We start from the raw sequence: 14,140 nt of genomic DNA, 5'->3' as shown, positions 1-14,140 counted from the left end.
TCTTGTGCCAGTATCCTATTGTTTTTATGACTGTGGTTCTGTAATCTATCTGAGATCTGGAATGGTAATCACTCCAGCATTGTTCTTCTTTCTCAGGGTTGTTTTGACTATCTGTGGTCTTTTGTGGTTCCACATGAATTTTAGGAGGCTTTTGTTTTGCTTTCTGTTTCCTTCTAGACCCTAGAGAGGGATGTGCAGGTCTAGCTGGCTGGAGAGATTGGATGTGGGAGGCCTAAAATTTTGTATTGTTTTACAACTCCATGAATGTATACAATGAAATATGATCATATCTACCTTCGATTCTTCTCTCAGCTCCCAAGTCTCTGTAGCGCATAATTCTTCTGACTTCATGCACCTCTATGAGACAGGATCTCACTCTTTAGCCCTGGCTGACCTGAAACTCACTATGTAGACCAGGCTGGCTCCAGACTCCAAGAGATCTCCTTGTCTCTACTTTTCCAGTGCGGGGATTAAAGGTGTGCACCACTACATCCAGCCATCCCTCTTCTTTTTAAATAACCCATTAAGTCCAGTCAATGTCGTCCATATGTTGTGCATCCACCCACTGGAGTGTGGGCAGCCTACTCTAGCAGCTATAGAAGAACAGGTTCCCCCCCCCCCGCGGCCCCCCCCCCCCCGTGGCAGCTGTCTACTGCTAATTGCTCCTCAGATGCGGTGGAGCCTTGGGAGCTCCTACCCCATCCATGCTGGAATTTTGGTTGGCTTGATCTTGTGCAGGTATGCATAGCTGCAGTTGCATGAGTACAGTAGCCATGCCATGTCCAGAAGACAGCATTGCACAGCTCTCCTCTTCCTTTTGACTCTAACATTCTTTTCACCTCTTTTTCTGGAGAATCACTGAACTTGGTGGGGTGGGGGGTGGGAGGTGTTGATAAAGAGGCCCCATTCATGACAGAGCACTCAGTCACTTATTCTCTGCTCTTTAACCAGTTATATTTTCACAGACTTTGCTTTATAGTCTCTTGCTGTATTATGATTGGCGGCTGTATTATGAGTAGCTGTTTCAATTCCTTTATTGGAATGGGGAAAAGATTAGTTAAATGTGCCCAGTCTTCAGAGAAATCTTTGAGATGTATGCAACTTAAGTAGTCTACATAATTATTCTCTGTTTTTTCTAGACAGGGTTTCTCTATGTAGTTTTGGTGCCTGTCTTGGATCTCCTTCTGTAGACCAGGCTGGCCTGAACTCACAGAGATCCACCTGGCTCTGCCTCCCAAGTGCTGGAATTAAAGGCGTGCGCCACTGCTGCCCAGCACATAATTATTCTTAATCCCTTAAGCTTTTGTAAGTGAGGTCTGTCACCTGGCCAGGTAGAAACTCCTTCACCAAAGCCTGTTGTAGCCCCTTCTGCATTTGCTTGTGAGTGGACTGCATCCTTGTTGAGATTCCTCTAAGTGAAAGCAGTGTGAAGAGGTACTCAGAAGCACAATGGGGAAGATTTGCCAATAGCAGTTTGCCTCCGAGAAGAGAAAATAAATAGATCAAAATACTGGTAGTCTTGATGTAACCAACTATTAACTCATTAAACGGATACTTCCTAAGTGCTGAGGGATGGGGGTGGGGTGCACTCTATGGGGGTAAGAGCTCCAAAGGTGAGGAGGACTCTGTGTTGTCTTCAAGTAGGTCACAGTTAAGCGAGACAGTGGTTAAGGAACAAGTGGTGTGTGTCGTGCTGTAGCTGTCACTGGGAAAAGGCATTTGCCCCGGGAGGAAGCTGAAGGCGTGCGATGTTATTCTGTGGTCTTGGACACATGCAGGAGGGAGAACAGTTCAAGCAGAGAAAGTGGCTCAGTTTTAAATTAGGTTTTATTTCTCACAAACCTGCTGCAGAGTGTGTGTGGCGGTCAGCAACAGCTTGCTGAGGTGAGTCGGTTCTCTCTTTCAACCATGTGGGTCCTGGCACTCAGAAGTCAGATCATCAGGCTTAGCGGCAAGCACCTTCCCCCTACTGGGCCATCTCTCTGGCCCCCAGCTAAGGAAAATGGGTGTATTTTGAGGTACAAGTACTCCGTGATTGGCAAGGTGAAGTGGCATGCAGGGTGAGGAGGCTGAGGCCGAAGAGGCAGCAGTAAATTCATGAGAGAAAAGGGTGCTTTTCATTTTCTAAACATGATAGACAGGATGGAGGGGAACCCGAGCATACAAAGTCCCATTAGGAAGCAGCTGCAGAAATCCCTTTGTTGAAAGAGGACCTTGTGGCGTGTGGCAATGGGAAAGAAAGGACAATCGTGAGAGAATGAGGTGGCCAATCAGTGGACTCTCAATGAACTCTTACTCATTGAATAAAGCCTGTACCCTACTCAATGAATCATCAGCTTACTGAATCAGAAACAAATGCTATTGGCAGTGAATGGCCTTCGTTCTCAGTAGGGTCTTCCCTCTGTGAGTCTGTTCTGGGGGACATTCAGGAAGTTTCTACACTCCCGGAAGTCAAGGTGGCTGGAGTTTGTACTCCAGGCATCCTTGGAGATGATTAGCGAAGGAAAGAAGACAGGATTTGAAACGACTAAGATGTCGTTGATAGAGCGGATGACAGAGAAAGAGAAGGCATTTTTCCCCTGTGGATCTTGAAAAAGGATGAAGTTTAAAGCCGGGATCCAGAACTGTAGTCTGGCAGCATCTGCGAGGAGGAGGACAGCCAGAGGCTGTGGCTCAAGCTCTCAGCATCTGCCTTGGCCGGAGGAAGGCAGGACAGTTGCAGAGAGACTGCTGGGTCATTCTGGAAAGCAGGAGGTGTACTGGGAAGTGCTAGCCAAAAATAGCAGCTTCACACAAATCAGATGACTGCGTTTCTGTGACCTCGTCAGGCTCCGGGTGGCAGAGGCACACGTTGTAAATGAAACTAACAACTAAATGTAGACTCAGGGACAGAGGAGGAAAGCAGGCAAGCTCACTCACGTACACACTGTGTTTAGCAAAACCATGTAAGCTTGCCAGCGATTCGTGAGCCAGCAGCCAGGAAAAGAGTCTGAAGTTCTTGGCAAAGGAGGGCACTACTGAGAATTAATAATAATAATACCCGTTACTACTAGCATACATTTAAATGGGCTTGCTTTCTCTGTTAAGCATATGACTCAAGTATGTAAGTGTGTGTGTGTGTGTGTATGTGTTTAAGAGAGGGCCTTACTATATATAGCCCAGGTTTATCTCTAAGACTCTAGATAGCCTAAACTAGCTCAGACTCCTCCTGCTAGATTATAGGCAATATGCCACCCACCCAGCCTTGGGCTGACTTTTTATTTTATTTGGAAAAAAATAAAAAATTTCATAGATTCATTTCTAATATATTCTTTCTAAAAATGTATTCTCTCTACTCTTAAATTGGAAAATTACAGACTCTATGAAACTCTTCAGAGTTCTTATGTATAAATTTGTATGGAAACCCAGAAGGGCAAAAGAATTGATTGATTGGTTGTTGTTGGTTGATTGATTGATTGATTGATTTTTTTTTTGCCCCAGAACAAAATATGAGGAGGGACTCAAAGGCAAATCATATTTGGATTGCAGCTTAAGGAGAAGGATCTCCAGGCTGAATGTGGTGGTGCATGCCTGAAATCCCTGAAAAGTAGAGGCTGTCAGATTAGGGTTCAAGGCCATCCTCTGCTCCATAATGAATTTAAAGCTAGCTCCATGAGACCCAATCTCCATGAGGGAGGAATAACTCACTGAAGAGGTGGTAGCAGAATGGAATTCTAGAGAGAGGAAATGGATGGCTTGGAGAAGCATTAAAATGCACATGTTCAGGGAATAGCAAAAAGTAGTTCAAAGTAGGGCTGAGTTACACGTTAGCCTAGACTGTGAGGAAAGGGGAAGAGCCAAGCAGAGAGTGTTTGTCAGGAATGGTCTGTGAAAGATTTTAAGATATAGGAATGACTGAGGCCAGTAAATTGGAGTCTCTCTCTTTCTTCTCAAGGATGGTGGTAATTGTTGAGTTTCTGAGTTGGTGGAACTACTCTCAAGATTCCCTTATTCCATGAACATTAGTAGTTCTTGTGGTAAGGAAATGTCTTAGGAATTGTTGATAATAGGTATGTCAACAACTCCCAGTTGCATAATGGCCCTAGAAAGATCCAAATCTTTTTCATGTGTTTTCTTTCAGACTCCAGAAATAGTGTTGGCAAAGGTTCAGAGAAGGCAGAAATTTGCCAGAACATGTGCTTTAAGAACCCAGCCCCCCTCTTTTTGGAAGTTTTTCTGAGACAGAGCTCTTACATGTCCTTTAGACTTTGTTACCTAACTTTGGTGTCCAGATGCATCATGTTATGGATTATCTGTGTGTTTAAAAAAGCAAATCTTTTTCCTTTCTCTGACATAACTCAAGTCCTCTAATTTGACCCAAGTCATAATTTTGATGTGCACCTTTCTCTTACTCAAAACTCTTAGTCTCAGATCTTTGTTACTGCTTCCACAAGGGATTAAGAAACATCACAACACAAGTACTAAAATACATCATTGTTTTAAAACACATAAATTCATGAATGACACTGAAAATAAAAAGTGATTCTATTTATAGACCCTGAGTTCATGCTCCTCCCCGCTAAAATCAAGCCCAGACATCATTCCAACCAGGACATTAAAACAGTTCAACAGCACCATGACATAATCTTAAAATCATGGAAAATGTCATTATTGTGTCAATCAAATCAAACATAAAAACTTAAGTCTGCTCAGAGTTGGATGCCACATTTCAGTAATGGAAAAGAAGGCCTTTTTGCGAACTACTTACCGGGGTACACCCACACATCCAGCATTTTGTTGATTATTCCAAAGCTTGTTCATACTCCAAGCTCAAGCTTCTCCCTCCTCTGACTGCTAACTTACTGGAGGGAAGAAAGTTAGAAATGGTCTTTTATCCCCCACAGCTTCTGAGAGCCTTCATGGGAACTGAACAAGGGGCTGTGGTCTACCAGCTACTGTCAGGGTCCAGGAGCAAGCAGGAAATGGGGATGATGTCAGTGAGTGCAACCCCAGGATACCTGCCAATGTGTCTTCAGCTGTAGTCAGTATTGCCAATAGAAGAATATTGTCATTGTGTGGTTCTGGATGCAGTTTATATGGAATATCCACAGGCCCATCCCATACTCTGCCAGCCAATCAGAGCTATTTTTTCAGATAGCTGGGCAAGCCTTGAGTTCCATGACTGTTATTTAGAATGAATTTCCAACTTCTTCTAAGCAGAGTTATGAACATCCCTGGTATTGTTAGTAGGAACTGGAATTTTAAAAAAATTACCTTGTCTCAAACGGATGGATTTTTTTTCTTATTGGCATCTGATATTATTTATAAAAATTATTAGTGAATATATTAGTTTTCTTTTCAAATGCTGAATATCAAGCCAAGAGCTTTGCTCATGTAAGGCAAGCCTGTGCAGCTGAGATATATCCCCAGCCCTGGATTCATTTCTTATGCTGAGTTATCAATCAATGGTTATTTTTATTAAGCAGTTCTCTCTCTGTAACTAGATCAAGATGTGAAACCATTGGCTTCAAACAAGTGGGATTATTTAGAGTCCCTTTATTTATTTATTTTTTTTAAAAACGTACCTATTAATCAAGGGACCCATTTGATTGGTAGGTACACATATTTTCTCTTTTGGTTTTTTTGAGACAGGGTGTCTCTGTGTAGCCCTGGCTGTCCTAGAACTCACAATGTAGACCAGGCTAGCCTCAAACCTGGAGATCCTCCTGACTTTGCCTCCCAAGTGCTGGGATTAAAGGTATGCACCACCACCGCCCAGCAGGTAGTGATATCTTTATTCCGATCGATCACGATCACTCCAGAGAACCAGAGCAATGCAAGTCCTTAACCTACAGTGATGCTTCTCACTTGATGATTGTTACAGATGCCCCAAGTCTTATAGACTTTATAAATCAAGCTTTCATTGTAAATGACACAATTAATACTGAGACATTAACTGGCATCCTTTTTCCAGTTTTTCATAAGTGGTTAATAAGAGAACTAAGAATGAAACCCAGATCTCTTTGCATTCACCAGTACTGTGCTAAGAAAGAAATTAATGTGTCTCCTTATGTTTCTCCTTCTATATTTGGAGACCAGTGAACTTAGGAGAAACATTGAAGAATACAATTTGTTCCCTAAACTAGAGGAGAGAAGAAGATCCCACTCTAAGGGATCTGCTCTGTTAACACAGAAACACATTTTACTACTTTTATTTAAAAGAATACATCCATAACTGGAGGTGGAGCTTTCTGTCCCATAAGCCCAATTACACCTGGCAGTTATTTCCAAATTATCCCCCCAGAGGCTTATATTAATTATAAATGCTTGGCCAATGGCTCAGACTTATTACTTGCTAATTACTTCTTACATTTAAATTAACCCATATTTCTTAGCTATGTTTTGCCACGTGGTTCATGGCTTGTTACCTCATTTTCTACATGTCTTGCATCCTCAGTGGCTGGCTGGCTGTCCTCCTTCCCATCATTCTCAGTTTGGCTTTCCTGCCTAACTTCTGCCCAGCTACTGACCTGTCAGCTTTTTATTAACCAGTGAGAGTAATACATATTCATTATGTAGAAAGGATTGTTCCACAGCACACATCATAGTCTTCTAATTCATCATGGCCCCAGCCACCTCCCGCTGTCAATCAAGGTCATGGTCTGGGTACTTAAAATGTATTTTTTTATTTTGTTAAGATTTATCTACATATTTTCATTGATGTTTATGGGGAGGTAGTGGCCATTGAGGTCAGAAAGGGCATTGGATGCCCTACAACTAAAGTTAGAGGTGATTGTGAGTCAAGGTGGATCTAAATTTGGTCCTTTGTAAGAGTACCTAGAACTCTTAACCTCTGAGTCATATCAGCCCCATAAAATATGTTTTAGATAACTTATTCAAATATGTCCTTTTAAGAAATGTATGACACACATGCCTTAGAAGACACTCACTGTAAGGTCCCTGTCATCCTCTTAGGTTTCAGAGCGACAAAAAGCATTCTTGACCAGAATGTTTAATCCTTGGTCTTGTGCAAAGAGTAATCAAAACTATGTAGTTCTACTTATAGGCATGCATGTCCGACCACAACTTTACTGAAAACAAATAACTTGTAAGTACAAATATGTACTCTGTTAATGACCCCCATACTCATTCAAAACATATTTTGAGTTATGGCCACATCAAGAACTTTAAACTCTGAATTGTTGTTGTTGTTGTTGTGTGTCCTATCATGAATAAGAAATGTGGTTAAATGAAAATGACAGCTCACTGGCCCCATTTTTAAAGATTTGGGATAAAGGGTGGAGGCTTTATTCTCAGGCTTGCTTGGCGCTTTAGACTTTATAGTTACCGTATTTGCTTTAGTATGTGACCCACTTTCCTTCAAAACTGCTTAAGCCAGATGTAGCACTGCGTGTCTGTGAGTCATGTAGTTCTGCATGTGTCTGTAAGTCCGGCACTTGGGTGACGCAGGGAGGAGGAGTGTCACAAGCCAGGGGCAAGCCTAGTTTTACATAGTGTGTTCTAGGCCAGCCAGGACCATACAACAATAGTGTGTGCAAAAAAGAAACAGAACCTTGCTGTATGGTGTCACATGCCTGAAGCATTAGCACTTGGAAGACTGAGGGAGTCCATTCAAGGCCAACCTGGGCTACACAGTAAGATCCTCTCTCAAAACAAAAAGTTGTGTCTCTTTCAACAAAATAAAGCTGATACGAAACAATTCTATCAGACGTCAGGGCAGTAGCTTCATGGTAGCAATGAAATGTGGTCTCCAGGGGGCTTCTGGACCCTGGGTTTTGGTCACTGGTTACATGGGTATATTCAACACCAGGTGATGCATTTACGTGAACATTCCTCTGTATAGATTACATATTAATCACCAAATAACAGCTAGTGGGGTTTTTCTTTACAGTCATCCAACAAGAGTCTAATACTAATATACCCTGGTTGCTACTTGATTCAAAATGTAAAAGAACAGACTGAAAATGAAAGTCAAATGAATTGTTCCAATTTCTTTTAAGCCTTCCTACATACTATACCAGGAATTTGCTTGTAAAGTTACTGCACATTTTATCAATTCCAGTGGAAAATAAGTTAACCTCAATTATCATTGTTATTAAGGTGAAATGGATAGTCTTATTTTCTGAGTGTTTTTTTCATCCTCATGTACATTCTAAACATAATGCTATAGACTACATTCTAGACAAAATGGAGCACAGCTCACTTCTAAGTAAAGCATTTTTCAAACTTGTATGTGCTGCTGGCGATTGATGGCACATGTGTTCCCCCATTACTTGATGTGCTGGCTAGTTTTATGTCAACTTGACTCAAGCTGAAGTCATCTGAGAGGAGGAAGCCTCAGTTAAGAAAATGCCTCGATAAGATCTGGTTGTAGGCAAGCCTGTAGGCATTTTCTTAACTAGTGACTAATGGGGGAGGATCCAGCCTATTGTGGGTAGGGTCATTCCCTGGGCTGATGGTCCTGGGTTCTATAAGAAAGCGGGTGAGCAAGCCAGTTAAGCAGCACCCTCCATGGCCTCTGCATCAGCCCCTGACTCCAAGTTTCTTCCCTATTTGAGTTCCCGTCCTGACTTCTTTCGATGATAAGCAGTGATATGGAAGGGTAAGCCAAATAAGCTTTTTCCTCCCTAACTTGTTTTGGTCATGCAGTTTTATCACAGCAGTAGCAACCCTAACTAAGATTCTTGATAATGGGGGGGAAATGCTTACTTTTTCCAATTTATCTTTGACAGGTTGCCTCTCCCAGAGCAGACGTTCATGGGATACTGGATTATTGGTCAGGCGGGAAATGGGACGCAGAAGATCTTGTGTCCAGTTGAAACGTCTCACATTGACATAAAGGTTGTAATCCTTATTATTTCCTCTTAACGTTAAATCTTACAAGCTTTTCAAATATTCTGTTAGATACACTCCCTGAGTCTGAGGAATGACTTACCAAGTGCTTGGCTCTTTAGCTTCTGTGCCAACTTAGAGGTCAGTCTGACCCGCAAGGAATTTAATGTAGGCCATTGCTATTGGCCAAACAGAGTCTAGGAGCCAATCTTGTGTTTCAGGGAGTCAATCATGTATATTGTATATTTTCCTTAAAAGGTTACTCTGTGATATTTGTCTTTACTTTGTGTTTGCTAACACGATTAAATTATTTTATTATTAATTTTAATAATTATTAAATTATTATTTTTAGCCATACATTGTTGATACTGTCTTCCCATGAAAGGGAAAGGGTTACTAGTCATTAGTTATCATCAAAATCATTCTGAGCATTTCAAGTATAAAGAGCTCCCCTCTGAGCAGTCAGGTACCTAAAAAGTCATTAAGAAGCAGCAGGAGGAGAAGTTGGGGGGCACACTGGACTCACTGTTTCAGAACAGATGTCTCCCTATCTGCTGCTATCCCCACTGCAGAGATCAACATAGACAGTACAGTCAACAGGCCTGCAAATGACCAAAAATTATATATGGTAGATTTTGTGGTCACTAAAGATTCTGTTGTAACTACAACATTCTGCCATTTTAACACAATAACAGTTGTGGTACAGAAAAAGATGTTTTCTTCCACCAAAGTAGTGTTTAGAAAATCAGGGAGTGAGTCCTAGTCTACTATTTATTCCCTCCAGGGAGCAGAGACTTGTTAGAGCTGCCCCTCTCTTCTGCCTCCCCCCCAAATGTCATCAAAGTGTGTGATCAGAGAGCCTAAGTCACTTCCTGCAGTGGTTTTTCAAAGTTTTGAGAAGGATACAGTTTGACTCTCCAGTCTCCTGGATACAATCCAGATAGGAGGGGACATGGACACCAAGATGTAGTCCAAATACCTTGATTAATGAAGGACTATAGGGCAGGCAAGTCATTGAAGGTTTAGTTGTACCTATAGGGTTCTTCCGGGAAGTCATAGCTAGCTACCCAGAACTGATAGTCACGATATTAAGTGTGTTCCTTTGCTTATCTTTATATTGAATGATTATAACTGTATATGAAATATTCCACCTTTCATAAGTAGCACTAGTGATTATCAGTCAATTGAGGGTGTTTTGGTTTGTTTTAATATCACATTTCTTTTAACATTTCATTTAAAAGGCCCATATTCAGCATCACATTACAGTAAAATGATTTCACAAGCCTTCTTCACAATGGAAATATATTAGTTCCTGATTTGTTAACTTAGAAGTTATTCTGCTGGTTTGGACAACACTGGGTCTTGCTATTTGGAGGTCAGAGCTGGTTCTTGGTTCAGGAAGAAGTGTAGTCATGAGAAATCTTATAGTGCTTTACACATGGTATACTCCATTAAAACAAAAGCAAGCGAGAAATTTAATGAGCTAGTATGCATGAAAGCCCTCATGAAGGGAAGTATATGGTTTTCTTATTGTTTCAAGTATGAGAAAGTGGAGTATGTTGAGGTAGTAAATACTGATCTGTGCGTTCTGTTCTAGAAGAACTGTTTTGGTGAGCACGCCAACATCTCTAAGACTGTCCCTCTCTTGTAGGGTCCAGTACTTGCAAACATGGAAGAGTACCCAATAGAAAAACACGAAGCAAGATTCCTAAACTTCACTGAAGAATACGCCTCTTGGAGGTTCCCACTGGATGAAGTTAATTTAATCTGTGACATTGCTGTATCACATGGTACATCTATTTCCAATTTTGATCTTTTCCTCCTGCACTGATTTAAACACAGAGGGATTAAAACAATCCTGAGGCATCCAGAACTCTGAGAGACTTGGTGACTTAGTGGATCTGGATAGCAATTACATATAATTGAGAACTAATTTCCTCTAATAGTCTCACAAAATGCTATGGTGGACCCCACATAAGCACTGCTGAGTTGGTATGCATATGTCTGTTTCTCATTACATTCAGAGCACAAAGTTAAACACACCCAGGCCTGTGCTAAAAATAGAAGGGAAGAAGAAAAAGGGAAAAACATTGGATTTGGGGGAGGGAGGCTCAAATTCCAGCTTGGTGCTTTCCTAAAGCAAGCAGTGAGGCCTGGATTGACTTGCCATCATTAAGCCTTTGATGGTCTGGGACCCAGGTAGGGGAAGGGAGCGGTGGCTTCTGGACTTCTGGACTGGAGCCATTCTGCCTAGTTCGTACAGTGGATCCTGGACGCCTTTGCACCGAGTGCCTCCTCCGCTGATGTCGGTTACTAAAGCGATACAAAGTGGCAGCTGGGGGAAGGAGGGGAGTCATGAACTTACCTGAGATGGAAGTTACCGAGGAAGAAGGCAGCACCTTGCTTTTGTTCCTATAAGTGGTGCGGATATTACTCACTCCCCAAGTCAGCTATTGTATGCCTTCAGATACTTGGGATATTGGATGGTTGGTTTGTGGTAAGGGTCTGCACTCTTAGCAGGACACTGTGGCATTCACTGGTAAAGAGAAAGAGGGTTTTAAGAGTCCCAGATGAAGTTTGAACTTTGGCACTTGCGAGTGCACAGGGAGCTGCCCACACCTGTGGGCCAGCCGTCAGCTGCAGCACTTCTCACACCCGCTCTTGGCCCTCTCTTCTGAGTGCAGGATTCCAGGTGGCTCCAGCAGGCAGTCACGGTAACCTTGAAAAGGGCTCATTTGCTTTCCCTGATAAATGTAACCCTTTCCTGTCAGAGTGAACCACGGTTGCAAACTGGTTTTCTTCCCTTTGTTTTTTTCTCTCTCTTTTTAAAAAGCCTAGTCTGCATTTGTCAGAAAAGAGCACTTTTGGGGTTGGAATTGAAGTGAATTATATATCTATGTGTTTGAGCCAATGACCGAACAGCACTTAATGCCTGTAATATGAGCACAATTAATAATCCTGTGGTACACATTTCTGTCAGAGTTCCCACTGTATCCCTTACTGCCCCTCTTAACAGGAAAATGCTCATAAAACGCTAACTTGAACTTAGTTTTGCTCATAATGGATACATTTAAAAGGCCCCTAAGTTACAAATTCTACTTTTCTGTCTGATACTTGGAACTGCTATAGCATAGTTCATATCACCTCTTAAATAATAGGCCAGATGTGGTGGCACACACCTTTAATCCCAGCACTCCAGAGGCAAAGGCAAGCAGATCTCTCTGAGTTCAAGGTCAGCTTAGTCCACATAGTGAGTTCCAGGACAGCCAGGGATACATAGTGAGACACTATTTCAAAAAAATTTAATAACAATAATAATAATATATCTTCTTCAGCCCTCTTCCTCCTCCTCTTCTTCCTTTTCCTCCTTTTTCAGATGGGGTCTCACTATGTCTAGATAGCCTGGCATTTGCTATTGTCTTAGGGTTTCTATTGCTGTGAAGAGACACCATGACCATGGCAACTCTTATAAAGGAAAACAGTTAATTGGGTGACTTACAGTTCAGATGTTTAGTTCATTATCATCTTGGTGGGACATGGTGGTGCACAGACAGACATGGTGCTGGAGAATTAGGTAGCTAAGAGTTCTACATCTTGTGCAGGCAACAGGAAGTGAACTAAGACACTAGGTGTGGCTTGAGCATATATGAGAACTCAAAGCCTGTCTCCACACTGACACACTTCCTCCAACAAGGCCACATCTACTCCAACAAGGCCACATCTACTCCAACAAAGCCACACTTCCTAGTAGTGCCACTTCATTTGGGGGCTGTTTTCTTTCAAACCACCACAGCTCAGTAGACCATACTGGCCTCAGGCTCACAGAGATCCACTTGTGCCTCCCAAGTGCTGGGATTAAAGGCATGTGCCACTGTGCCCAGCCTAGTGGCTGTGTTCCTTGTAGATACTAGTTTAATATTTAAATTTAACATATCTTTTTATGTACTGTTAATAGTTTATATCTATGTACTGTAGCTCTGATATTTTGTGCATATGTGTATAAATATTAGATCTGGCTCATATGCATATGTGATCCAGATCTTCTTGGATTGTCCCAAATTTTAATACATCTTACTATCTTCCTTTTTATCTCAATTTGGCATTAAGGAAATAGGATTGCTGTGAAATAAATAACTGATAGACAGGTGACGCTGGAAGCTCTCATCAGATAAAAGCAGCTCGGTCTCTTATCTCAAGGTGTTCACATTGAGACTCGCCCTGTTGACCTAAGGGGAGAGCTGCTCAAGCCAGAGGCCTTGGCATCTTTGGGAGATTGCTTAAAGCACCGAATATAGGAGCCCACACTAGCTTTACAGATTGAGAACCTGCATTTTTATTCTGCAGGTGATTGAAACATATAGAGGCACTGGTATATGTTCTAGAAGCTAGAGCTAGGCAGGTACCTAGATTGAAGAGAGAGGGCATAAGAAGTTTTTCAGACATGAATATTAGATTGGAAGTTAAGATCCATAGAGCGAGGCTGTGAGGGTTTAGCCCAGTGGTAGAGGCCTTGCTTTTAGATGCTCATTGCTTAAGTTAAATCTCCATTACCATAGCTTGGGAAAGGGAGACCACAGGGCTCAGGTTTTTCAAAAACCAAATAGCTTATTTATAGCAAGAAAATCCTATGACCTAATAACTACGTAAAAGAAGAAAACTTAGAAGATAGAAGATGTTGATAAAGTGTTTCTGAAAGAACAATGGATAGAGGAAAACACTGGATCACAGAACACTTTGCTCCGTACAATGAAAAGTTTCCTGACATTGAAGATAGTCAGATATTTAGTGGAGTTATCATCAGACATTGTGGAATTATTTGGGAGCCCGAATGGGTACTACTTCCCTGTATTACACAGTATCACTCTGTCTACGTGGAGGGTAGGAGCAGAGTTGCTTCTTGTGGTCTTTGCAGCCTAACAAACCTAAAGGCCATGTGCTGAGCTTCTGACCAAGCTCAGGCTCAAGACTCAGTAGTGCTAGAACTGTTAGCCAATCAGAAAACTGTGGAAACTGCACAACTAATACATTTCTGTCATTCCAGAAAAGGAGGAACATACTCTGTATGTAGCTGCATGCAATCCCATCTCCTTATACTTTATGAATTTAACTGGGAAAAATGGCTTCTTTGTGGACTTATTTGACGTCTTCCCAAGAATGGTCAGTGGCGCCTGGCGACCTTTTCTGACAGTAGCACCACTGGGAAGTCCGCTCAAGGGTCAAGTCGTTCTGCATGAGGCACAGGTAAGGTGCATCAGGCACTCACGAGGTACCGATGTGGGAAGTGAGTTCTGTGAAGAAGTCCAGTGAC

General features: G+C 42.0%; 1 protein-coding gene across 1 annotated transcript in view; it reads left to right on the top strand.

The window, feature by feature from the left end:
• The window catches only part of Vwa8 (von Willebrand factor A domain containing 8), a 342,755-nt gene that overhangs the window by 219,421 nt on the left and 109,194 nt on the right, over positions 1-14,140 (top strand). The window contains 3 exon segments of the mRNA XM_028878597.2: positions 8,733-8,841; positions 10,484-10,622; positions 13,874-14,073. Of these exon segments, the coding sequence (XP_028734430.1) occupies positions 8,733-8,841; positions 10,484-10,622; positions 13,874-14,073 (448 nt within the window).

Source organism: Peromyscus leucopus, chromosome 9 (genome assembly GCF_004664715.2).
Source record: "Peromyscus leucopus breed LL Stock chromosome 9, UCI_PerLeu_2.1, whole genome shotgun sequence".
Lineage (NCBI taxonomy): Eukaryota > Metazoa > Chordata > Mammalia > Rodentia > Cricetidae > Peromyscus > Peromyscus leucopus.
This window is presented reverse-complemented; position numbering and strand designations above follow the sequence as displayed.